At 38.5% G+C, this 26,266-nt stretch overlaps 1 protein-coding gene and 4 non-coding genes across 5 annotated transcripts; 4 read left to right on the forward strand and 1 right to left on the reverse strand.

Annotated features, from left to right (window-relative positions):
* The first annotated feature begins 986 nt into the window (after window positions 1-986).
* TRNAR-ACG (transfer RNA arginine (anticodon ACG)) lies at window positions 987-1,059 on the forward strand. Its single transcript has one exon. It is a non-coding gene; the product is annotated as a tRNA-Arg (tRNA).
* An 86-nt stretch (window positions 1,060-1,145) lies between these two features.
* Window positions 1,146-1,218, forward strand: TRNAR-UCG (transfer RNA arginine (anticodon UCG)). Its single transcript has one exon. It is a non-coding gene; the product is annotated as a tRNA-Arg (tRNA).
* Window positions 1,219-1,304: 86 nt separating this feature from the next.
* Window positions 1,305-1,377, forward strand: TRNAR-UCG (transfer RNA arginine (anticodon UCG)). Its single transcript has one exon. It is a non-coding gene; the product is annotated as a tRNA-Arg (tRNA).
* Window positions 1,378-1,468: 91 nt separating this feature from the next.
* TRNAR-ACG (transfer RNA arginine (anticodon ACG)) lies at window positions 1,469-1,541 on the forward strand. The gene has a single exon. It is a non-coding gene; the product is annotated as a tRNA-Arg (tRNA).
* Window positions 1,542-23,461: 21,920 nt separating this feature from the next.
* Window positions 23,462-25,856, reverse strand: LOC149665092 (uncharacterized). The gene is made up of 3 exons (XM_089842069.1): window positions 25,573-25,856; window positions 24,656-24,711; window positions 23,462-24,417 (listed from the first exon to the last, which is right to left on the reverse strand). Exons 1-3 carry the CDS (start codon window positions 25,854-25,856, stop codon window positions 23,462-23,464), a joined length of 1,296 nt encoding a protein of 431 aa, XP_089698195.1.
* Between the last annotated feature and the right edge of the window lie 410 nt (window positions 25,857-26,266).

Below are 26,266 nucleotides of genomic sequence, written 5' to 3' on the forward strand. Positions count from 1 at the left end.
TTTGATTAGTTCCAACACATTGCGTTCAATTTTAATCTTGCCCCGTGCTAAATTTGCGGTAACGTGAAGATTAACAATTAAATATGTTGTACCGGGGAGCCCGTTACAACGGATCACTACAAAGGTTACAATGTTAATGAATGATGTGATTCCATAGTTTCACTTAAATACCAGTAATTAAATCAAATACCTAAACAATTCATAGCAATTCTGACATATAAACAAACGGCAATGAGGACTGTGGAAATAGCGAACGCAACCCTTTGTTTCCCACGTGGTTACATTGAAAAAATCTGCATATGGAATTTGTTTGACTAATTACGTAAAGACAATGTTCTCCTGGATTAACCAGCACCACTGTTACTTATATTTCTAAATTAAACAATCCACTCTTGGTAACAAATAATTTATAAAATGAAATACCATATACGGACTGTTGCAACAGGAAAAATTGTTTTAACGAATGATGTTGTCCTCTACATTGGTTGAGTTTCAGGAATTATACCACTTACCTTCACAATTAGTAGCATTGTAGTGAGATTAACAAATAATAAAACCCTGTATACCTCAAAGAAATGTTGAATTAACTGCAATAGAAACAGTTATTGTAACGGTTGCGGAGCTTCTGGAATTTTAAAAATACTTCTAAAATAAAATAAAGATAAGTCCTTCAAGCAGCAGCTCTTTTTCTACAACATACTGTTACTATCCTAAAGAGTGAAGATCAAGAAGCATCACTATAATTAAAATCTTAAGATCTTTTATGCGTCATAAAAAATGCATAAATACAATGTTTGGAAAAGTTTTTATATTAGAGAGCAAGGGCTTGTAGCGTAATGTATAACGCGTCTCCCTTTGAAGCAGAAGATTCCAGGGTCGAGTAATGGCAAGTTCGGAATTAACATTTAAAGATGATTATTAGAGTGTATCGGAAGGGAAATCTATAAAATTGCAATGCTTCAATAGCATCTAGATAAACAGCTAACGGGCTTGTGGCGCAATGGTTAACGCGTCTGCCTACGGAGCAGAAGATTCCAGGTTCAAGTCCTGGAAAGCTCGGTCTTTATTTCAGTGAACGATCTTTTATGCGTCATAAAAAATGCATAAATACAATGTTTGAAAAAGTTTTTTATAGTAGAAAGCAAGGGCTTGTAGCGTAATGGATAACGCGTCTGCCTTCGAAGCAGAAGATTCCAGGTTCGAGTCCTGGCGAGCTCGGTGTTTGTTTTAGTGAAAGATCTTTTATGCGTCATAAAAAATGCATAAATACAATGTTTGAAAAAGTTTTTTGTAGTAGAAAGCAAGGGCTCGTAGCGTAATGGATAACGCGTCTGCCTTCGAAGCAGAAGATTCCAGGTTCGAGTCCTGGCGAGCTCGGTATTAACATTTAAAGATGATAATTAGAGTATAACGGAAGGGAAATTTATAATATTGCAATGCTTCAATAGCATCTAGATAAACTGCTTACGGGCTTGTGGCGCAATGGATAACGCGTCTGCCTACGGAGCAGAAGATTCCAGGTTCGAGTCCTGGCAAGCTCGGTGTTTGTTTTAGTGAAAGATCTTTTATGCGTCATAAAAAATGCATAAATACAACGTTTGGAAAAGTTTTTTATAGTAGAAAGCAAGGGCTTTTAGCGTAATGGATAACGCGTCTGCGTTCGAAGCAGAAGATTCCAGGTTCGAGTCCTGGCGAGCTCGGTATTAATATTTAAAGATGATAATTGAGTATAACGGAAGGGAAATTTATAATGTTGCAATGCTTCAATAGCATCTAGATAAACAGCTAACGGGCTTGTGGCGCACTGGATAACGCGTCTGCCTAACCGAATCTAAAAAGCTAGAAACTGTTGCGCTGGTGTTAGGGAACAATTTAAATTGCTGGTGGAATAGAGTAAGTCCGACTATATCGACTTGGTTTGAATTTAGAGACGCGTTTTGCAAAGCATTTTCAGGAAACGATTATAAAAGACAGTTGAAATGAAATATATTGAATAATAAACAAAAATTTAATGAGCCAGTATTAAGTTATATTTTGTAAATTGAAAGATTATGCGCTCAGCTAAACACAACAATGAGAAATAGCAAAATTGTTGAAATAGTATTAAAAGGAATGGATCCAAAACTGTTGCAAAATATGAGGTTACCGGATAATTCCACGTTGTCCGACGTTCAAGAAAAAGCCCAAGAGGCTCAGGCTTTGATGATTAGATGCTCGAATTATGAATCGGAAAACAAACCCCGAGAAAGAAATGGGGCCAGTCAAGTAAACCCAAGATTCAATAATCAAAGAGCAGTAAATTCTTACCCAGCTCCTAATTACCCCAAGAGTAAAGGAAACTATGGTTCAACACCTAAAAAGAGAATGAGTCCCAATGAAAAAACGAAAGATTCGGATAATGACTACAACAAACGTCCAAAGCGGCAAAGAATCAACCCACGGTATCTCCGTGATTTTGAATGCAATTAAAGACTTTATTTATGCTAAAAGTGTTTTTACAGCAGTTAAAGCCTCATTTTTCTTTAACTAAGAGTGTTTCATTCCTATAGCTAGCACCAGAGTTATGCTGACTATGAACATCACGTTTTGTTAAAAGTGACTTTCGCGCACAGGCAAAATTAACACTTGATAACTTACCATTAGCGTTAAATTTATACTGCGAATACAAACTCTCAACAGCACTTCCATTCAATCTGAGAGGGGCTAAATAATACCCTTTATATTACTTGAAAAAAGTATTAGCTAGTCCTTCCATCCCATACACCATTACTCGTAATAAGTCCCACGTCTATAGAAAAACAAACCATTGTTAAACATAAAACAGATTACCTCATTCTAGGAGAGCGATAGCTCTCTTAGATAAGACTTCATACTGCTCTTAATGTAAAAGGAGTGTTTTTGTTTAGATGTAGGTTTTATTGTATTGTATTAATTGTTTCGAAATAATTCCACAGAACTACAATTCCGGCCCTCAATATGTGGTTAAAATTTCAAAAAGATCCACCCATTAGTTTATTTTATAAAAAATAAAGTTGCTAAGGGTGGTTTTCATTTCCATATTCCATTTTCATCTCCAATTTAGCCATATTGTGGCCACCCTTTCGAAATGAAATATTTGTTTGTTACGTTTGGGAACGGTTTTATATCAAAATATAAACCTTTTTCTAGGACCATTTTTAAGGTTTTTGCGAAAAATTAAGTTTAAGTGCTAATTTCATGTTTTTTAATCATGCTTTGACTTACGTTGTTGCACCCTATATGTCTTACTGTTGGACTTACGGCGTTTTACCGTGGATAAAGCCAAGTAGAAAGCTACTCTTGCACTTACGCTGTTTTACCGCGGACGTTCATCTGATTTTACTCTCTTTCGTTGCAAAAACTGAATGATATTCATATATGAAACAATTTTAAGGAAGGAATCAGAATTAACAAATAACTTTTGTGATAATTAATCGATGTAGCTGATAATTTCGAAGGGATAGTAACGATTACAGGTAATTAAGCTAGATAAACGATTGCAGGTAATTAAGCTAGATAAACGATTGCAGGAAATTAAGCTAGATTTCCGATGGCAGGTAATTAAGCTAGATTACCGATGGCAGGTAATTAAGCTAGATTACCGATGGCAGGCAGTTAAGCAAGATTACCGATGACAGGTAATTAAGCTAGATTACCGATGACAGGTAATTAAGCTAGATTACCGATGGCAGGCAATTAAGCTAGATTACCGATGACAGGTAATTAAGCTAGATTACCGATGGCAGGCAATTAAGCTAGATTACCGATGGCAGGTAATTAAGCTAGATTAACGATGGCTCGTAATTGAGCTAGATTACCGTCGGTCCGTAATTAAGCTAGACTACCGATAGCAGGTAATTAAGCTAAAGTACCGATAGCAGTTAATTAAGCTAGATTACAGATGGCAGGTAATTAAGCAAGTTTACCGATGGCAGGTAATTAAGCTAGATTACCGATGGCAGGCAATTAAGCTAGATTACCGATGGCAGGTAATTAAGCTAGATTACCGATGGACGGTAATTAAGCTAGATTACCGATGGACGGTAATTAAGCTAGATTACCGATGGACGGTAATTAAGCTAGATTACCGATGGTCTGTAATTAAGCTAGATTACCGACGGCAGGTAATTAAGCTAGATTACCGATGGCCGGTAATTAAGCTAGATTACCGATGGCCGGTAATTAAGCTAGATTACCGATGGCAGGTAATTAAGCTAGATTACCGATGGCCGGCAATTAAGCTAGATTACCGATGGCAGGTAATTAAGCTAGATTACCGATGGCAGGTAATTAAGCTAGATTACCGATGGCAGGTAATTAAGCTAGGTTACCGATGGCAGATAATTAAGCTAGATCACCGACGACAGGTAATTAAGTTAGATTACCGATGGCTCGTAATTAAGCCTGATTACCGATAAGCATATGACTTGTGCTGGTGCTCAATTCTAAGACATTTGTTGGTGCTCAGATCTATGGAATCTTTTTGTGCACAGGCCTACTTAATCTTTTTGTGGTATAACTACCGCTTGCTCTGTGATGTGCTTGTGAAAATGAAGGGAAAGCAATTTGAGTTTGACTGGACGTTAATTATCAAGTCAAGCAGTCAGGATTGAAAATATGTAATAGATGGTTAGTTAGTTGAAAAGCTTTAACTAATAAAAGTGTAACGCCCTAAAACCTTCCCTCCTAAGGTTTCTAAACTATTTTAATTAATATTAAGACTGAAGTAACAGATATTAATAAAAACTGTCTTTGTAGACAAAGACGGAAAAAGTAAGAGATAAGTGTAGAAATTTAATTGCCTGAAGTAATAAATATTCAATTTTCACTTTGAACACATGATTATAAAATATCAATTATTTGAAAAAATTCTTATCTTAGTTTTTTTCACCAAAATTTCATGTGCGAAAAATGTTTTTCAACATTATTTACCCTAGTATTTTGATCTCAATATTAGCTCTAGAAAAAGGCTTCTTCAAGAATTTTTAAGGGATACTAGCTTGATACTACGTTTTACTTTCGACTGACATGGTCTTTAAGAAGGTTCAAATATTGCATATCTAAAAAAAATGAGATTTATGAGTTTAATTTTTATATTTTTAAATGGGAAATATTGCGAAGCGGAAAGTAACGTTGGCAGTTTGATTGTGATGTTGATACTAGTGTCGAAAAGATCTGTAGATTGATCGTGGTCTTTTGAGAGCTATACATAACGTGAATTTTTGAAACTTCGAAAACTTTCATTTTAACGAACACTTTTTGTTTTGATACGGTTTTCTATTTATCAGCTATTAACATTTTTCTGTCCATTTTATTCCCCTTATAGGGTTCAACCAAATTGTAAATATTTGAGAGAAAATAAATGGAAAACGCGTATTATTTTAAAATGATATATGTGTCATGTTAAAATATTTTAACTAAAGTAATTTTGGTGAAAAAAACTAAGATAAGAATTTTATCAAATAATTTATGTTTTATAATCATGTGTTCAAAAGTGAAAATTGAATATCTGTTACTTCAGGCAATTAATTTTCTACACTTATCTCTTACTTTTTCCGTCTTTGTCTACAAAGACAGTTTTTATTAATTTCATTTTGGTGTTTTCTAGAGATAACGTAGCTCCTAATAATGTTGCCGAATCCTCTATTGTTGATGTACCTCTCGAAAATGTATCATTTGTGGCTGCATTTGCTTCATCAAAATCAGCTACAGATGCTTTGCCTTCTAACGATGCAAAATCATTATCTGAAACATATAAAATAAATATAAACACTGAAAAACTATAATTAAGTAAAATTAAGCTTGATTCTAAAACACTGGTGAACAAATCCACTCAGTATCGTTCATTCTCACCAAATTTTAAGACTTTGCTCTGACAACAAGGTGTTGAAGTAGCCATAGGATTTTGAATATTTCTTTGAAGCTTTGTGGCTTTAGGGTATACTAACTCCTGATTGTTTAAACGTTTTAAACCTACCCTCCTCTCGGAGACGTTTGACAGTGCCTGGAACTTCTTTTGACTTTGCTACACCTTTCAGATCATCGGGTTTGTTCTATTATAAAGTTTAGATGGTGCACCTAAAATCCAAATATATTATCTTATGTACGATATTTACATACTACTAGACTGATTTGGTTAAGTATTTACATACCTGAGAAAAAATGCCTTGAACACACTCTTGTATAAGGTGTTACACCGTTAAGCCTTAGGTTTAACATCCACTTTTCGCGTCTATCTGTCGAAAGGTCCTTGCTTTCTACTCCCTGATTTTCTATAGCTTTTGCAACTCTATAAAAACTTAAATCTTCCGACTGATCGTTTGAATTTCTATTCCGTTTGCTCCCTATGCAACCGTTTACACAACAACGCCAGTGCTTTGTGGCCATTTTTGTCTTGAATTTGCCTTCAAAATAGAGAAGGGCGAAATAAAATAGTTCCCACTAGTGACGGTAGATGGCTGGTGACTAGTAAAATTTCATCCCCCCTTTCCCTCCGCCTCTTGTGACGTCACACTGATCGTAGAGACTTTACTCTACTGAGTACTGACTACAACTTTTTATAAAGTATTTAGAAAAGTGTACAATATGCTACACAGGAAGATGAGAGTTTTTTGTTTTGTTTTTTTATATATAGACATAACTAATTTATATAGATGGAGCACATAAGACTACATTGCTAAGTGATTTAATTTTTTTTGTAACGTGAGTAGGAACGTGTTATGTAAATGTTATCATGGGCGGATCTGTTTATAATGAGAATAAAACATTCGGGACATTTTTATCTACGTGTGTGAATATATAAAAAGCGCTTGGATTATAAGAACAGTTTGGAGTTAGTTTGTGGTGTGATTGCGGAACACAAAAGACAAGCTTGTTGAGGAACAGTTCAAAAGAAATTCTTTACCAGCTCCGAGCTCGCGTCGGGAAAGATTGAGTTGGACAAATGTAGAGTCCACGCTGGCTTTCGCAGCGTCCCTTAAAGGAAAGCGCGGCTCCATGATCACCCCTAGCATTCTGGCTAATCTTCTGGACACGAATTTTACCTTGCCAAAGGCAGGAGCCCATCAGACCTAATGCACTAGTTCCCATTGGTTCCTGCCTTTGACTTAACTGGCCTTTAGCAAGCTTAGTAGAAATGCCATCATTAAGAGGGACCAATGGAGCCGCGCTTTCCTTTAATTCGTATCTTCTAAGCACTCGCGTTGAGAAAGAGGGCTCAAGTATATAGCCTGGCCAGTAAATTTTATACATTTGGGTTTCTTTTTCTTTTCCCAATACGACCAAAATGTTTGGTGAAAATGGTGGCCCTTCTTAAACAATGTGACCCGACTAGACTCGTGGGAACTGTAAAATTATTTGTAGGCTAATAATAGATTTAGTGAACTACTTCTCGGCATAATTTTCTTTCAATAAAATCCATATACAGCCATGGAGTAACATTGTCTTATCGAGTGACGCTAACACAGGTAGATATAATATTATGTAATCGTAATTTTCTTGTTTATATTCCGAAAGATTTTTTTGTTTAGAATAACGGACACAAAATGATACCGTACTAGTCTTACGACAGAGCAGCGAAGAATCGCTTCTCTTTCGTTTCTAGATTGTGGATTAGAATTTTCAGCGCTAATAAACTGTACAACCTTCGAATATAGCAATGAATCCCAAGACAATACGACTGTTTTCATTATACGAGGTATGTTATATGTCCATTTTATAAACATTTTGACGCGTACCAGTAAATTGGCACAGTTTATAGTCTACCTATGAAAAATTCCCTTCCATTGTTAGGTTAACAACTCACTCTAAACACCTCCTCATCCTTTGTTAAGGACACTCCAACAATTGTCAAAGTAGCGTATGTTTGTTTGAATTAAATAACGTTCTTTATTCGTAGTCACAATGAATTAGAGTTTAAAATCTAATTGCGTAATTCACCTGATGCATCGTCAGACCTTTCTTAGCTTCATTATTCGGCACACGTCTCATATGATTCAAATCCCTGATCTGACATCAGGCGAGTTACGTCGCGACTAAGGTCGACCCAGTTCGACCGTTGACATAGTTGTTTAATTTCGATTTTTCTCTTTGCTTATTCAAGTTTCAACCTTTATATTATATGAAAGATGGAATCAAGGCTGATGAACTCGTAATTGAGAATTACGATAGAATGATAGCCGAAGCCCTGAAGGCAATAAGGAGATATCTCAAGTAAATATTGCTCGATGTCTTTTGGAAAGGCCCTCCTTTACCAGTAGCGTCATGTTTATCTACATTTAGTTCGGTTACGGAACACCGAAATACGATAACTTACAGAATTTGTGACAAAACTAAGTTATCACTAGGCTAATTTAATGGACTTCTGTCACTAGTGACGTGATAACTTGAAAGATGAGTTAAAGAATTGACCCCAGTACGTATGGGCGATTTTGAGTGGAAAAGGTTCTATGACATTTTCCGACTCCAAGATACTAAAATTGACGGTTTCCAGTTAATTAGAATAAATAAAATAACAAAGTGCATAGTCCTACATTTAAAACATCGATGTTATTAAAAATTAATTATTCTTTTTATTTTTAGCGTGACGTTTGAGCTTGTGTACGATGTAAGATTTTAAATACGCTTCTTTCATCAACTCCCGAGAAAGCGAGCACCTAAGGCTTGCAGACGACGCGACAATTCACTTTCACCCGCACTTGATTAGCGCTACTTTTTTTGCTATGAGGTTTCGCTTAACATATTAATGAGCTTCAACTTTCGTTACTTGGTCAAGTGCCAGTGAACTGATCGAACTTAAAAATATCTCTTAGCCCTTTTGAACCTTTTCGTTTCGTTCTAATCACAGATTGAGTACCAATAAATTACGCCCTCTCGGTTTTACCCCTCAACTTAGCGGTTTCGACCTATGTTTAAGGAGGGTGTAGTTCCCAGAAGAGTAGTTCCTGAAATAGCAACCGCGAATCCATAAAAACAGCGGCGTTGTTCAAAACTACTTCTTTTAGAAATAGCGGCTGCTGTTTTTGAAAATAGCAGTGTTTAGCTCGAGTTTTGAAAAACTCTTAAAACTACAGTTTATCTTACCTACCTAACTTAACCTTACCTGACCTATACAATATCGGGGTTCAAATAATAAAACCGAACCTAAGACTATTTTGGTACAAATAACTAAATTTAACCTAACCTAACTTAACCTCAAACTATTGGGGTTCAAATAACAAAACCTAATCTAATACTATTGGGGTTCAAATAACCTAACCTAACCGAAGACTATTTTGGTTCAAATAACCAAATTTAACCTGACTTGATTAGCCTGATCTCACCTAACCTAAAATTATTGTGGTACAAATAACCAAATTTAACCTGACTTAATACTATTGGGGTTCAAATAACCAAACGAAACGTAATCTAAGACTATTTTGGTACAAATAGCCAAACTGAACCTGACTTAATTAACCTCATCTAATCTAGTATTATTTGAGTTTTAATAACGCAACATACACCATCATAAACGACTGTCGTTTGACTCGTTTTCACATCCCGGTTGTACAGCTGTTTAGGGAACTGCTGTAACGTTTCGCCGCGTTTACGAGAACTGCCGTAACGGGCAAACTGCTTTTTCGGGAAACCGATATTTAGGGAACCGTGGTCAGGGATGATGGGGAGAGGATACGTAGTCTGAGAGAAATGGGCCCGCTATCTGTTTAACGGCTCAGGTCTGGTGGGACGCTTGAAAATGTGGGAGGAATACTCGGCAAAAATGGCGGGCGGTCTTCCTGATTCATCTGATTCCCGCCATTTTTCCGAATATTCCTCCCACATTTTCAAGGGTCGCACAAACCCGAGTCGTTCCAGAGTTAGCGGGCCCACCGATTTCCCTCAGATTACGTATCCTGCCCCCAACATCCTTGCCGTGGTTACGAGGACCGCTATTACGGGATCCGCTCATACGGGAACCGCTTATACGAGGGCTTCCCATTTAATTAGGACTATATTTGGGACTTGAAGGCTTTCCCCAACGTTGTCACGTACAATCGCCTACCATACTTCCGATATACGACTGAAATCTACTACTCGAAAATTACCATGTTTTCGCAACTATCCCGAACTAAACGTGGAAGTTTCTTGTCCAATATATTCACGATACCTTCATGGGTAAGTTACGCAACGTGGTAAATAGAGATGTATTCAGTTTTAGCAGGGATAGATTTAACTATAGAAGTAGGAATAGAGAACGGTTAGTATTTACTTCAGTCTGACTCATAGCCCAGTATAGAGCTCCTCCCTCCAAAACGTAACGGATTGTTTAAATTATCTTATTGGCTCACTTAAACAGCTACGTTTTGATGACGTTGCTGACGGGGACGACGAAAAATACGTAACTCCTTTATACATCTGTCGCTATGACCGCGCCTCTTCTTTCATACCCCTCCGTCCCTTGGAAGGGGGTCCGGGACTTTGACGCGCGCCCACATTACTCTGTTCTCCATTTCTACTTCTAAAATTAAATCTATCCCTGATCCTACCAAAAAATTGCTCGTAGCCGCCTAAAATTATAAAATATAAAAATATATAAAAAATTATATTGATAGATTCGTTAAGTTTCATCTTTGTAGAGATGAATTAATTTCAGTATCAAATAGTATAATTTTGAAGAAAAAATCAAAGAAATGAACGAAAAAGAAATAAATTGGGACCATTCATGATTCAACAGATGGAGACACGTAAAATGTTTCTCGTTCTTTCGAAGGGGGTCCCAGTAGTAGCGACTAAAAGCAAACTAAAACTAAACTTAAAATAGACGAGTGAAGTTCCTTCACCCACAAATGTCTCATTCAATAACTCGGTTCGGTACTCGATCAATAAACATTTGTATATCTTTAAAATACGAATAATTTCACGTTGACACAAAATTTGCGATTGCTATAAAGGCCTACACATATGACAATGAACCAATTATGCAGATTAAGCCCCCCCCCCACAAATTTCAAACCCTAACGACGCCACTACAAATGCTACTAGATGTTCTCATAATCCAGAGGTGGAATTGACTGGCCCTCTAAGCAAAGGCTACTTTTAGCCCCGCTCTCAAGACTAGTTCTCCTATCTTTGGCAAGATAAAATTATGTGTAGAAGGTCAGCCAGAATGTTAGGGGTGCCATAGGAGCCGACATTTGCTTCAACCGTTTAATCGATAATATTTTGCGTGTTATCGATTAGTCGATTCGTGTTTCGATAAGAGAATTGTAAAGTCACATTTAATTCTTGATTTTTTTGTTTTCAGTTCTATGGATTAGTTTTTCTGGCCATTTTGGTTCTTTCGGCGTTAACGAAATATTTCGAAAAGTCAAACAAATTTGGGTCTTACGTGTGGATGTATTTTGCACCACTCTTTCAGAATAGTGAGAAAACAGTACACCATTACTATTCTTATCGACAGTAATCTGGGAGCACGGCAGTGCTCCCAGCCAAGTCGAGCACTGACATCCTTTTCTCGAAGCAACTCGTGGCTCTTTTAAGCCCACTGTAACTTCGCTATGGGTATAGGTAAAAGTCTGAAATTTTGCTTGCCGCGAGGACTGTCAATTCTAGCTATAGTTTCCAAATTTCAAGATCCTACCCAATATACTTTTCGAAATATCGCAGGTGAAATTTACCTTATTTTGTCACTCACTCACTCACTCACCGATCATCAAAATTCTAAGGTACTTCTAGGGTAGATAGAAACTTAAAATTCAGGATTTAGTTTTCATTTATTTTATAAAGCACAGAAAAATTAAAACATCCCGAAATTTTTATAAAATTGTTCTTTAGTTCTTTATTTGAAAACTAGATGGCGCTGCCGTCTTTTTAACAGTAATAGTGTGTGTTCTTGATGAAAGGACGTAATGGGCCAAAGTTAACCGAAAGTTAAATATATATTAAAGCTAATAGGTGTAGTAATTTAAAAGAAAGTGTCGTAACTGATGCTACATTCTTATATTAGGATATCGCGTACAATCTTTATTGCATATTCTCTGCGGGTCGAAAGGGGTAATTCAGCGTAAATATGGAGAAACGTTAGCGATTATATTGGTAAACGAAGTACCACGAGAGGGTCTTCTTTTAATATAACTACCGAAGTATAACGAGAGGGTCTACAAAAAGAAGTGAGATCCTATGAAAAACATTAGCATGTACAAAAATGGGCCAAGCCTCGCTTCGTGCCCGCTCCGCCGTAAAACGTTCTGAGATCCCATGTAGAGCCAAGTCTGCCTTTTGTTCTCATTCAATCGCCAATTGAACAATTATGTTATAAATTAAGTCCTTTTCCTAATTAATAACCAATATTCTTTGACTCTATCATTATTATACATCTTTGTTCGTATCAAAAATATCGTGACTTGGCAAGCGCAGGTAATTACCTTATAAATGTGTACATAAGGTTATGTATAACTCACCTAATAAACATGTAAATAGGGTTATGCATAACTCACCATATAATTTGTACATAGGGTTGAGCATGACTCATCTTATAAACTTGTACATATCCCCTATACCATAAACGATTTAGTGAACATCCCTTCGATTATTTTAAAATCGGCAACGATTTAGTGACTTCCTTTTAATATTACTTACCTGCGATTGCCAAGTCACGATATTTTTGATACGAACAAAGATGTATAATAATGATAGAGTCAAAGAATATTGGTTATTAATTAGGAAAAGGACTTAATTTATAACATAATTGTTCAATTGGCGATTGAATGAGAACAAAAGGCAGACTTGGCTCTACATGGGATCTCAGAACGTTTTACGGCGGAGCGGGCACGAAGCGAGGCTTGGCCCATTTTTGTACATGCTAATGTTTTTCATAGGATACCTTTGTCCGTCGTTCACCTTGTAGAGGTTCAGCTACTGAGCCTTCACACACACGCGTAATTTCACATTAAATTAGGCTTACCGTTCAGGCTCCTGTCTATCTAGTTTATGCCTAGTCCCATATCATTACGTATTTTGAGTCTCCACACTCGAGGGCGCTCTATTGCAGTCCCTGCGCGCCCCCTTGTGTTTATAGGCCGAATTAGTAATAAGCTAGACCCTATATACTATAGTCATGGAGACCAGAGAGAAAGTGACTTGTTAGTTGGTCCAGCGGAACGACTTTGAACACACGGCATTAAGTTTCCATCTCCTTATCGGCGTGGTTGAGGGTTGGCCATTCTCGGCCCTCTAGCAAATATAGTTTTAGTTCTCGCGTACTACGGTTTAATCTAGGCACGCTTTGCTTTAAAAGAACATACGCAGGAACACAGTATGGCTCTTTGACTTTGGCATTGTGAATATCATCCTTAATTTAAACCATGTTTAAACTAATATATTATTATTTACTTTATCATTTTTCTGTATAACTAAACCAATCACTAACAAGTTAACCTGAGCCATTAAAAATAACTTAAGCACTAAAGATCTGTCTTGAGTTCATAATTTCGGTTACAACCTGTTTTTTAAATTTAAGGTTTTCCGGTGAAAATTGTCCACCGAGTTTCGGAGCATTTGTTAACTATCTGGTACGCGACTTTGATTTTCCTAAGCGTTTTGGTTTCGTGTGATATTACCGCTGATGTCTTAGTGGGACAAACAATTATTATGAATCATTTAAGCGATATCCTGAAAGTTAAAAACCTCAAGTACACGACATATGACTCGGACGCCATGGATGACTTTTATAAAGTAATTTTATGGCTTAGCAAGTGAACATTACGATGAGTTTTGAACGTTGTTCTATATTAGGGAATTCCCGGAATTGAAGGAGAGAAAATTCGAGAAAGGGCTTCTTATAACGTGGATAGGAATAAGTTCAAGAAAGTGGTGAATGGCGAAATGGTTTACATCACCTGGCACGAAGAAATGGCTGAACTCGATGAATTTTGCAAAGATGAACTAAGTGGAAAGAAATATCACCGTCCTTTGTTGTACCGATCACCTTTTCCCTTGAAAACGGATGCAGTTGGACTCTACCTGTCACGAAATCACTCTATTGATCAGGATACATTGCGGGGAATAAATAGAATGTAAGTCAATCCCCAATTCATCGCCCCATTCAGGTTTGCATTGATCTTAAGGAATACCAAGTAGTTGCTTGGGGTCATTTCCCAAATAAATCATATCGATATCACGTCTGCTAGTAATTTGTTAGACTTATTTCGAGTCCTTCGTTTGCAGTTTGCGGTACGCGGCTTCATCGTGCTTGTGTGACGAAGCGATCAAGAAGGCGTACGCGTGGATGAACACCAAATGCGTCACGACGGAGAACCACGTCCAGGACATGGACTACGCCAAGAACGAAAGCGAAGCGCGTCTATTGTTCAGCATGTTCCTCGTTAGTCTAATGCCGGCATTCCTCGCTTTGACATGTGAAATCTGTTACAAACTATGTCCGTGGTTCAAACAACGTTCTATTAAACGACAATCCGTTGCAAAAAGATGGTGCGAATAATTATCTGGGCTACAAAATGGCTAGGAAAAGCGGCACTCACAGGACGTCCTCACTTCAGAACCTTATATTACAAGACAAGTACTGCACCATATATAGACCAAACCATAGTTGATGCGTACCTAAGTAAAATTGTATCTACATAAAATTCTTCTGTCAGAAATTGTTTTTTTCTTTTAATAATAGAACACGGCAAATTCCCCTGCCCAGTGGTGGTGTAGTAGACCACGCCCCTAAAGAGCATCCACACGCAAAAACACGTAACATCAAGTTTTATTTATTAAGGCATATTATAAGTTATATTTTGGTTTATTGCTAGAATTCGTTTAAGGAAGGCTTCCTGCCTTCGATCCCGCCGAGGGGTGTCGCTACTATCTACATATGCATATTTTGATTTGTTTTATAATTCTTAATTACAGTGTTCAGGGAATAGCTTCGGAGCGGACTTGTAACTGGAATGGTAACAATTCTGAAAATAACGATATATAAATACATACTTAAATATAACGGTATAATATTTTACAAAATTACCGTAAGAACACTAATGGTGTAATCCTCGAAATATAGCGGGTCAATATATGGGTTTTCTTCTTTTCCAACGTGACGTAGAAAACACTTCGCCAAATTCGGAATATCCTGAAATTAAATATATCTGGAATTAAAATTAGTTTTAAGATTGAGTAGTGCCACGCGAACGTCAGACGCCAAGAAATTGCCACGGCTAAGACAGACGCTAGTTCGACGATGGCATTTCAAATAATGCCAGGGATAAGTACAATTGAAGGTATTGCAACCACCTATTTAATTTCTTTACGCATTGTTTTCTGACTTGGAGGAATGATACCATTCACACCAGGAGACGAGGCTACTATGTACTGCACTTTGTCCACCAAGTAGCCTTGGTCTCCTGGTGTAATTGAAGTATCAACCCTCCTAGTCTGAAAACAATGTATAATAATGCAAGATAGAATATAGAGCTTTCATTTGTGGTAGTGGTACAACTCGGTTTTTGTCAGCCATATTGCTGGTTTTCAGCTTTTCCAGCGCAGTTAACCCACCAATAAGGCCGCCTATAAATTACGTCACAAGTCTTAGCCCCTACCCTAACCGAAAACTCTTTATTGCTATTACGTTTGAAAAGTTGAAATTTCCTCTAAGTGACACTGAAAATCCCTTGAGATAGGGGGTTCAAGTATTTTTCTTCATATTTTAATTCTTCAACTAACCAGTTTTTTATGGTTATTGCACATGAATAGTCGAACTGCAATCTCGTTGTCTCTGCCGGAATCGCCAATGTTCTCGCTGCCCGGCGCAAATTCCTTGCATTTCGAGAAGGGTTTAGCCAGCTACAATATAATTTGTTTAATTTGTCTCTAATTTACCCTTCATATGAAATTTTCATTGGCAAAATACTCTTAGCTTACCGAATAGGCGTAGTTTTCTAATTCACAGTTAGAAAAAGTTTCATTTTGCGATCCAGCATAACCCTCTGAAAATATATATACACCAAGAATGTATTGATTTCTTCCACTCGGAATCTTTAACAGGTCCTTTTCTGTATGGGCCTTTCTGCTTCAATTAAAGGGGAGGAGTGTAGAAATTGTCACTCTTTACGTCACGCGTATTATATTTGTAACCGTGTCTCTCTCGTGATATTGACTTGGCTAGCGACCTGTGCCTCGACTTACGCGACCTAGGGTCGACGGTTGTCTTATATGGTTGAATATGAGAAAATGAAACGCCAGGAAGGTGAAGCGGGCGATTTAACAACGTTTTAAGCCCTTCCCCTTTCCTTCAGTCAGGTATTAGTATGGGGTCTACAGCCTCATAAAGATTGCAAGTAGCCTAAGTCTATACAGTCCTGTTTCAACTTATTATATGACTACAACCCTTTTGTGAAGAAGTCTTAGATGGTTTTAAGTAACGCGTACATTAGGCCAATGAGGACTTGTCTTCACTTACGGCAGCAGTAATAGAGCATCCGCATCATTTTCTCTGTTATATTTCCACATTTCCCCGATAACGTCATAAACTTGCAGGCTCCGACTTCGGGCGAAAGCCAAACGATGCTCAAAGACACGGCGACAATGCTAAAATACGTAAACCCACTCATAGTCGGGTTGTTATTTAGTTTCAAAGGACAGCCAGATTTACTATTTATACCTTCGGCTAAGTGTATAATTGTAGTGCTGCTTCTGTCATTGTATTTCTGAAGTTCTAGTTACAGCTTAATCTGACAGTTAAGAAGATTAGTTCTTCGAATACACATAAAGATTATCCTGCAAAAACAATTTCACAATATGTACCCTGTCAGATTAAGAGGATGATCTGACATTATGACGCATTTCCTGGATCGTAGCTAGCTGACATGGCGCAAATTAATTAAAAGACTTTTACCTGACACTTTTGAAAGTTTTTAAACGAGTTTATTTTAGCGTTTAAGTACCGCAAGAGGCCACGTTTTATTGTTTTTTAAGTTGATCTTATTTTCAGTATAGTATTACAATTCGTAAATATTTTATTCAATTATAAAATTTATTTTCAAACAAAACGTGAGGAAGTTTGGTAAAGTTTCTAATTCCCAAGACGGAGTATCCAATTGGCCATCTGTAATTCAAATGGGCTTAGTTCCTTCTTGCAGGAGGGGTTTTGATTGCGGGGTGATGTCGTAGTTAGCTATTTGGAAATTCGAAAACGCTGTTGATGGGTGGGCATCATTGAATGCAAATATTTTATTTTTTGCTTGTTGCGAAGTCAAGTGTAAATTAACGTTCTTGTACCGATAATAATATGGAACCTAAAGCCAATGGCCAACCAAATACTAGGGTAAATTCCACGTCCCCACATGAAACTTGGCTCTCGTGTTAGCGGTATAGAGTATGCTACCCATGAAATAAACTTCACTCGCCCGAGCATAAGTTTATAATAATAATAATAATAATCTAGGCTTTGTCTACGAAGGGAGTTCCACACTAAGCCTGTGGCTTATTTACAGGTGGGTCCCTTTACATTGCATAGAGGGGTGGTGGCTAGCCCCTATGCCCCTACAGCTAACCTAAAGCGCCCTATACTAACTATTACCATTAACCTCTGCAAGTTTTGATGGAAAGGAGAAACCGGGTTAGACTGCGGATGAACACTCCATTTAACAAGCGGGGAGAGAACTTGCAAACTCTACGCAGAAGGATTTGTTCCCAGATTTTCACCCGGTGCCACAGTCCGGGATCGAACCAGACTTGTAAATAATGGGGCTCCCGACCCCCCCCCCCAAAGCCCAATTTTCTTGGGTACCCGGGGCTCCCTAGTGGACAACTGAGGCTTGAACTCTTGATCCTAGAAACTGCGTCACACTCGCCTAGGGAAGGGAACAGAGGCTAGGGAGTAAGGGAGCAAGCCCAAAACAAATTGTGAGGGAGGGAAGGATGCATTCCGGCTACAAATTTGAGGGGAAATATTCGCCAATTTATTTTTTCCCTTTTTTGAGAGCTGTTTTGGTCTGTTGTTATGGGGGAGAGTTCTCAACGCACCGATTTTTTCAGGGTACCCGGCTGGTACCCCCCCATAAAATATTTTTTAAGGGTGTCCTGTGAATTTTCTTGGGTGTCACAGGCTCCCTGGTACCCCCTATTTACAAGTCTGGATCGAACCCGGGATCCTCTTGCTGCGAGGCGAAAGCGCTAACCGCTACGCCACCCCACTCTCTCATATATTTCATAAGTATACCTTTAGGCTTTTATCTTTAAAATAAAATGTGCCTAGCTACCTTTCTTTGTATGAGGACGGAAGAGGGGGGGCGGAGAAAGGGGTCATTGACTGGTCACCCATCTTCGTATATTTATGTCAGATAACAGATATCAGATAAAAAATAAATTTCTTTGTATAATCACACGTAATTTATTAATTCACATGATTTAGTTTACTCCCTACATTGTCCTTTCACTTTCTACTTTGCGGTTTATTTTCAGCGAGCTTTTTTCTAAGCGTTTCCCCTTTATGGATATCAGCTCCATGGTCCAACAAAAATTTCGCAACTATCTCATTCCGATATTTGCTGGCGAGAGACCATGGTGTGTTTCCCTCCTTGTCCATGGCGTTAACGTCGGCGCCCTTCTTGGTCAATTTCTTGACGAGAGTGGTGGAACCCCACGCGGCAGCGCACATTAGTGGGGTTTTATCCGAAATATTGTAGGCGGTGTTGACGTTGGCCCCGCTGTCTACTAAAAACTCCAAACCACGTTGTAGATTGTCGTCCGCTTCCTGACTTCCATCCCGATTCCAGCAAGCCCAGTTTAAGGCGGTAGTACCCTCACAGTTCATATGGTCAATATCCGCTCCCTTTTCAAGCAACAATTTGGTAAGATTTACTCTCCCGTAAAGTACCACCGGATAAAGCCATGTATGGTTACAACTATTACACTCCTTGTTAGGATCGAATCCTTTTTGGAGAACTAATTCTAAAATATCAATTTTGTCATATTGTATGATGTCCGATAAAAATTCGTCCTCAATTTCCACTCCTTTATCGAGAAGGACTTTAACCAGTGTCTGCAATCCCGCCTTCATCGCCGCAACTAGTGGAGAAAAATGACTTCCTTCGCAACTCGCGTTCAGATCGGCTCCCATCTCTACGAGATAGAGGGCTAACTCTTCTTTTCTCCATAGAATTGCGAAATTAAGAGGCGTTTCATCCATTGGTTGCAAGCACCCGTTGATGTCAGTCCCGTTCGATAATAAACCCATAAGCTTTTCTTTGTCTCCCGCATCAATCGCCGCGATGACGTCATCATTCGATTGAACGCCATTTACAAACAAAGCCTTAATTTTTATCATCGTTGATATTTTTAAAGTCAATCGCTTTTAACATTGTGACGTCATAGTTGATATCTTATTTCAATATGGTTTGATTATTTTTGACGTGTTCGTAAGATCTTATGTTATTGCGTAAAAGATGGCAACCTGACCCGCGCAGGATTTGCCCCAAGGTTCTAGTGCAAAGTTTCAGCTATGAAATTGCTATATTTACCATGAATGCAGACAGGAAGAGCACCAAAGATAATTCCTTCATCATTTCGAGAACTTATAATTCCGACAATATTTCGGTTCAATGTCGAATGTACGATACCCGAGAATGGAGCCTGCCTTCTCTTTTTATGTTAATCGAGCAACAAGGAAGTTCAGTTTCATTTCTGGACCCAGAAGGAGTAAAGTAAATAATTAAAGAATACAATCTGATTAAACTTCCTCGATTACACGTGCTTCAAAAGGAACAAGGTCGAGGTTAACAAACACGGAACTCACGTTGTCTCAAAGACTAGGAACCGAGTCTGTCACGTGTTAATCGCTTGTAACGAGTGTATGGAAGTTACAATAAATCAGATACATACACGTGTAATGAACATGAGATAAACATCATATTTGCTGAACCTCGAATTATAAATATTGCGTGTTCGAAAGAATTGTCAACGCACAGTAGCCGGAAAATTGAAGCTATCGTTTCTCTTTATTTACGCACTAAATTTAAACTTAATTAATCTTTTATGTGCATAATATATATTTTTAATTTGCAAACGATTGTTTTAATTTTATATTTTCCTTAATTTCTCCCAGATTGGTTAAATATAATTGAAGAGGTTGTACCATTGAATTTCGTTTCCTGTTCATGATTTTTCGAAGTCTCTGCCTTTTGAGTCAATTATCTGCTTCGGAGAAGATATACTCTGTTGTTTAAAAGTATTTGTAATGATTTGAAAGGGATGAAATTGTTAAGTTACACGTTTAACATTGGTTGTGATACTGTAGAGATGATAAGAACATGTTATAGTGATAGCCGCTGACACGGTGATTGCGTGAAAGAGTTTTCTTATTTGGCTTGACAGAACCCTTAGTCGTCTGACGAAGAATCTACATAGGATAGATATGCCTAGCTACCTTTCTTTGTATGAGGACGAAGGGAGGGGTGGGAAAGGGGGTTAAGGAAGGTCACAGACTGGTCACCCATCTTTGTTTATTCTTGTCAGATAACAGAAAAAATCTCTGTTTCCTCATATGTAATTTTTATTTATGATTTATTTCCATCGCTTATTTATTCTTATTCTTTTTTCATTGCTGTTTATTCTCAGCAAGCTTTTTCCTCAGCGTTTCCCCTTTGTGGATGTCTGCTCCGTGGTTCAACAATAATTGTACGACTTCTTTATTTCCACTTTTGCTGGCGTTAGACTATGGTGTGTTCCCTTTCATGTCCATGGCGTTAACGTCGGCTCCCTTCTTGATTAATTTCTAACGATTGTGGTGGATTCCCACGCGACTGCGCACATAAGCGGGGTTATCTTATCAATATTGTCGGCGGTGTTGACGTTGGCCCCGCTCTCTATTAGTAACTCCAAACCTCTTTTTAGATTGTAGTCTGCTTCCTGACTACTAACCCGATTCCATCAAGCCCAGTTTAAGGCGGTATAACCCTCAAAGTCTTTATGCTCAATATCCGCTCCCTTTTTAAGCAACAATTTGGTAACATTTACAAGCCCGCGAATTACCGCCGGATAAAGCCATGTTTGGTTACAATCGCCATATTCTTTGTTAGGGTCGAAGCCGTTTTGTAAAATAAATTCCAAAACATCAATTTTGTCATAGCGTATGATGTCCCATAAAAATTCGTCCTCAAATTGCATTCCTTTTTCGAAAAGAACTTTAACCACCGTCTTCAATCCCGCCTCCGTCGCATCAGCTAGTAGAGACCAGTGTTTTACTCCAGGGCAACTTACATTCAGATCGGCTCCTTTCTCTATGAGAAGGAGGGCTATCTCTTCATTCTCCTCCCTAATTGCGAGTGAAAGGGGTTTTCCATCCACCCAATGCAGGCACTTGTTAATGTCTGTTCCATTCTCTATTAAATCCAATAGCTTCTGTTTGTCTCCGTCTATAATCGCCTCGCTGACGTCATCCTTCGATCGAACACCATCTACAAAAACAAGCTGAAAGAAAAGCTTCGATTACAACGTTGAATTTCACTTTCATCACCACCTATTTCGGATGGGCTTTTTCTTATTCAACTTTAAAAACCAAGTCTTACGAAGAACAATTCGCGCAATATTTCTCCAAGAAACTAACGTTGATATTTTTACTTCAATCACTTATTACATTGTGACGTCATAGTTGAAATCTTATTTTTATAGGGCTTTTTTTTAATTTAGACGCATTCGTAAGACCGTCCTTTTGCTTTAAAGATGGCAACCAGACCCGCAGAGAATCTGCCGTAAGGGTCTAGTAAGAAGTTTCAGAGATGAAATTTAGTATAATTACCGTGAATGCAGCCAAGAAGAGAACCACCGCGAATACCTTCATCATTTCGAGAAGTTAATTCCGACAAGACTTCAGTTGAATGTCGAATGTACGATATCCGAGAGAGAAGCGTGTCTTCCCTTTTTATGTTAATCGAGCAACAAGGAAGTTCAGTTTCATTATTCGACGCAGGAGTATTTAAAGTAAATAGTTAAAGAATACAATCTGATTAAACTTCCTCGATTACACGTGCTTCCAAATGAACAAGGTCGAGGTTAACAAACACGGAACTCACGTTGTCTCCACGTCGTTATGTCGGAGACTGGCATCTGAGTCTGGCACGCGTTAATCGCTTGTAACGGTTATACTGAAGTTAGGATAAATCAGGCGCATACACGTGCGATTAATATGATATGAACAGCATATTTGATGAACCCTCGAATCATATTGCGTGTTCGAAAGAATTGTCAACACACAGTGGCCGGAAAATTGAAGCTATTGTTTCTCTTTATTTACTCACTACATTTTAACGTAATTATTCTTTTATGTACATAATATATATTTCTAATTTGCAAACGATTGTTCTAACTTTATATGTTCCTTAATTTCTCCAAGTTTGGTTAAATATAATTGAATTTCGTTTCCTGTTCATGATTTCTCGAAGTCTCTGCCTTTTGAGTCAATTATCTGCCTCGGAGAAGATTGTTGTTTAAGTATTTGCATAAGTTTATAATTTATGTTCCATAAGTGTGTCACTCGTTAATGAGAGCTTGTCATGAAGTGACGTAGGCGAAACGTCATAGATTCTCGTAAAGCGACGCCTGGTGAGGCGCTATCAAAGGCTTAGTATAGACTAAATAGGAGGATGGACTGCTAAACCGAGTGTAGTCAATTCTCGCGTCGTTCTTGGACTAGCTCTCATTAAACCTCTAGCATTACGAAGTAGAGGTAGTGACATACTTATGGTATTTGTAATGATTTGAGAGGGATGAAATTGTAAAGTTACACGTTTAACATTGGTTGTGATACTGTGGACATGATAAGGATATGGTAGAGTGATAAATGCTGACACGGTGATTGCTCGAAAGGGTTTTCTTATTCGGTTTAACCCTCAAAGATAAAATTAAGCAAGTGGTCCACTAAGCCTTGTGAAACCGTATCGTTAACGTAACGTCACGTATCCAAATACGAACAGAACGCCATCTGATAACTTTTTTAAACGATGCTTTCGGACTTAGGTAATGGGCGTCCTCTTTCGGATGATTTACGAACTTAAAACGGTAACGATACGGTTTCGCAAGGCTAAGTGGACTACTTGTTTTAAGGCTGTAGTGCGCCGTGACAACAGCGCATTGTCACGCCCCTCAACAGACGCGTACGCTATTCCCATGTGAGAGGGAGTCAGCGTCTGCTTCCCTCTATACATCAAAACTCTGTAAAACAGACATTACACATGACCTTGTCGACTAGTCATTTATAGAGAGAGAACTCGAATAACTTTGGGGTCTTATCTTTGAATTAAATATGCCTAGCTACCTTTCTTCTTATGAGGACGAAGGGGAGGTCACCAACTGTCACCCAATTTGGTTTATTCTTGTCAGATGAATGTTAAACAAAACAAAAAACAATTTATTCAATCAAGCTTAATTTATTTCCTTCACTTATTTATTTTGTTATCTTTTTCTTTATTATTTATTCTGAGCGAGCTTTTTTTCTCAGCGATTCCCCTTTGTGGATGTCAGCTCCACGGTCCAAGAATAATTTTGCGAGTTTCTCATTCCCATATTTGGAGGCGTCTGACCACGGTGTGTTTCCCCACTTTTCCATGGCGTTAACATCGGCGCCATTCTTGATTAAAATTTCGGCGATATCGGTATTTTCGACTCGTAGCAATGGTGTGGTTCCATTCTCGTCCATGGCGTTAACGTCGGCGCCCTTCTCGATTAACTTCTTGACGAGAGGGGTGGCACTGGTGGAATTCCATCTGGATGCGCACATTAGTGGGGTTATCTTGTAAATATTGTCGGCCTGGTTGACGTTGGCTCCGCTATCTATTAGTAACTCCATACCTCTTCGTAGATTCTCTTCCGCTTCCTCCTGATGTAAAAAACCCCTATGCCAGCAAACTCCGTTTAAGGCTGTGAAGCCCTCACAGTCTTTATGTTCAATATCCGCTCCCTTTTTAACCAACAATTTAATTATATTTATTTTCCCGTCATGGACCGCCCGAAAAAGCCATGTTCGGTTACAAACAGCATTTTCTTTGTTAGGGTCGAAGCCGTTTTGTATAAAGAATTCTAAAATATCCGTTCGGTCATAACGAATGACTTCCCATAAAACGTGGTCGTCAATTTCCATTCCTTTATTGAGAAGGACTTTAACTACCGTCTTCAATCCCGCCTTCGTCGCATCAGCTAGTGGAGAACGGTGTTTTTCTGCAGCACAACTTGCATTCAGATCGGCTCCTTTCTCTATGAGAATGAGGGCTAACTCTTCATTCTTCATCCCAATTGCGAGAGAAAGGGGTGTACTCCCCTCCGAATTCAGGCACTTGTTAATGTCTGTTCCATTCGCTATTAAATCAAATGGCTTCTGTTTGTCTCCCGCTTCGATCGCCTCCCTGACGTCATCCTTCGATTGAACACCATCTACAAACAAAACCTTCAAGAAAAGCTTTGATTACAACATTTGATTTCACTTTTACCAGTTCTTATTTCGAAGGGTCTATTTCATGTGCGACTTTAGAAAAACTCCCTATTCTTTTCTTGCAGTCTAACAAAAAATTTTCTCCATTCACAATTTTTAATTTTCCAAAAACGTTCTTTCGATATCCTAACTTATACGCCAGGTTCTACGAAGTTTTAGAGCTGAAATTGGTATATTTACCGTGAATGCAGACAGGAAGAGCACCACCAAAGATAATTCCCTCATCATTTCTAGAACTTAATTCCGACAGGACTTCGGTTCAATGTCGAATGTACGATATCCGAGAATGGAGCGTGCCTTCCCTTTTTATGTTAATCGAGCAACAAGGAAGTTCAGTTTCATTATCCTACCCAGGAGTATTTAAAGTAAATAGTTAAAGAAAACAATCTGATTAAACTTCCTCGATTACACGTTCTTCCAAATGAACAAGGTCGAGGTTAACAAACACGGAACTCACGTTGTCTCCACGTCGTTATGTCGGAGACTGGCATCTGAGTGTATCACGTGTTAATCGCTTGTAACGCGTATATGGATGTTAGGGTAAATCAGGCGCGTACACGTGTAATGAACATGAGATGAACATCATATTTGCGGAACCTCGAATAATATTGCGTGTTCGAAAGAATTGTCAACACACAGTGGCCGGAAGCTGAAGCTATCAATACATTGGAAAACGCCACTATGCTTTGGGCCTAAGATTGCAGCCTTATCTATCGCATGCCTCGGTTTTAGCCACATCTTTTTTGTGAGCCTTAAAGAAAACTTTGTTATTTTGTCCACTAGATGCCCACGCTATCGCTAAGCATGCTGGGTGTTTTGAAATAGCAACATGATTGCAATGGGTGTAGGCTGTCAATCTGGTCCCTCCGAGATCACATATGACCTTTCAACTACATTTTTGAAGAGAGAGAACTCGATTAACTTTTGCTCACTCGTTTTATGCGAGGAGATCAAAGGGGGTTACGAAAGGAGGTCACCCAATTTAGTCTACGCTTGTCAGATTTGATGATAAAAAACAACTATTTATTCAATCAAACTTATTTTATTTCTATTCTCATAACTGCCCTTCTTACCCTAAGGACTCCCTTACTCTCTACCCAAGGTTGTGAATTTCTGCCCCATGATCCTGCAAGAATTTGGCGATCTGGTCAAATCCTCTCGTGTTGGCGATAGACCACGGTGTGTTTCCATAGTTCTTCCTGAAGTTAACTTCGGCGCCCTTCTCGATTAGTTTCTTGACGATAATGCTGGAATTTGCGGAAGTGGCGAATATAAGTGGGCTTGTCCAGTCCTGGTCTGCTTTGTCTACGTTGGTCCCGCCATCTATTAGCACCAGCGCACATTTTTCTATCTTGTCGAATAGAGTCGGGTTAAGCTCCATTTCCCGGCAAGCCCAGTTTAAGGCGGTATGTGTTCAATATTAGCTCCCTTTTCAATCAATAATTCGGTAATATTGACGCATCCTTTAGCGACCGCGAAAAACAACAAAGTGCGGCCGCAAGAATCTAACTTATAATTAGGGTCGTAACCTTTTTGTAAAAACAACTCGACGATGTCTTTTCGATCATGGTCTAAGGCGCTCAGTGCCGCGTCTTTGTCAATTTTCACTCCTTTATCGAGAAGGGCTTCTGCTAATGTCATAAGACCCAGGCGCGTCGCTCGTTCCAAGGGAGTATGATGCTCAAACCTTAACATGCAAGCCGCGTTCGCATCGGCTCCTTTCTCTAAGAGAATCAGAGACATCTCTTCTTGCTTCAATTCAATCGCGAATGAAAGGGGCGTGAAAAGATA

The sequence above is a fragment of the Phalangium opilio genome, unplaced genomic scaffold (genome assembly GCF_054372755.1).
Source record: "Phalangium opilio isolate 3A_F unplaced genomic scaffold, DU_Popi_V2 ptg000061l_1, whole genome shotgun sequence".
In the NCBI taxonomy this organism is placed as follows: Eukaryota; Metazoa; Arthropoda; class Arachnida; order Opiliones; family Phalangiidae; genus Phalangium; species Phalangium opilio.

Bases quoted from the DNA above. Each gene is read 5' to 3' on its own strand.
- LOC149665092 (XM_089842069.1), bottom strand. From the start codon at position 25,856: ATGGAGCTTAACCCGACTCTATTCGACAAGATAGAAAAATGTGCGCTG. The intron at 24,712-25,572 runs GTAGAGAGTAAG...GTCGGAATTAAG, and splicing joins GCAGAAATTCACAACCTTGG to TTCTAGAAATGATGAGGGAA. The intron at 24,418-24,655 runs GTAAATATACCA...TTTTGTTTGTAG, and splicing joins TCTTCCTGTCTGCATTCACG to ATGGTGTTCAATCGAAGGAT.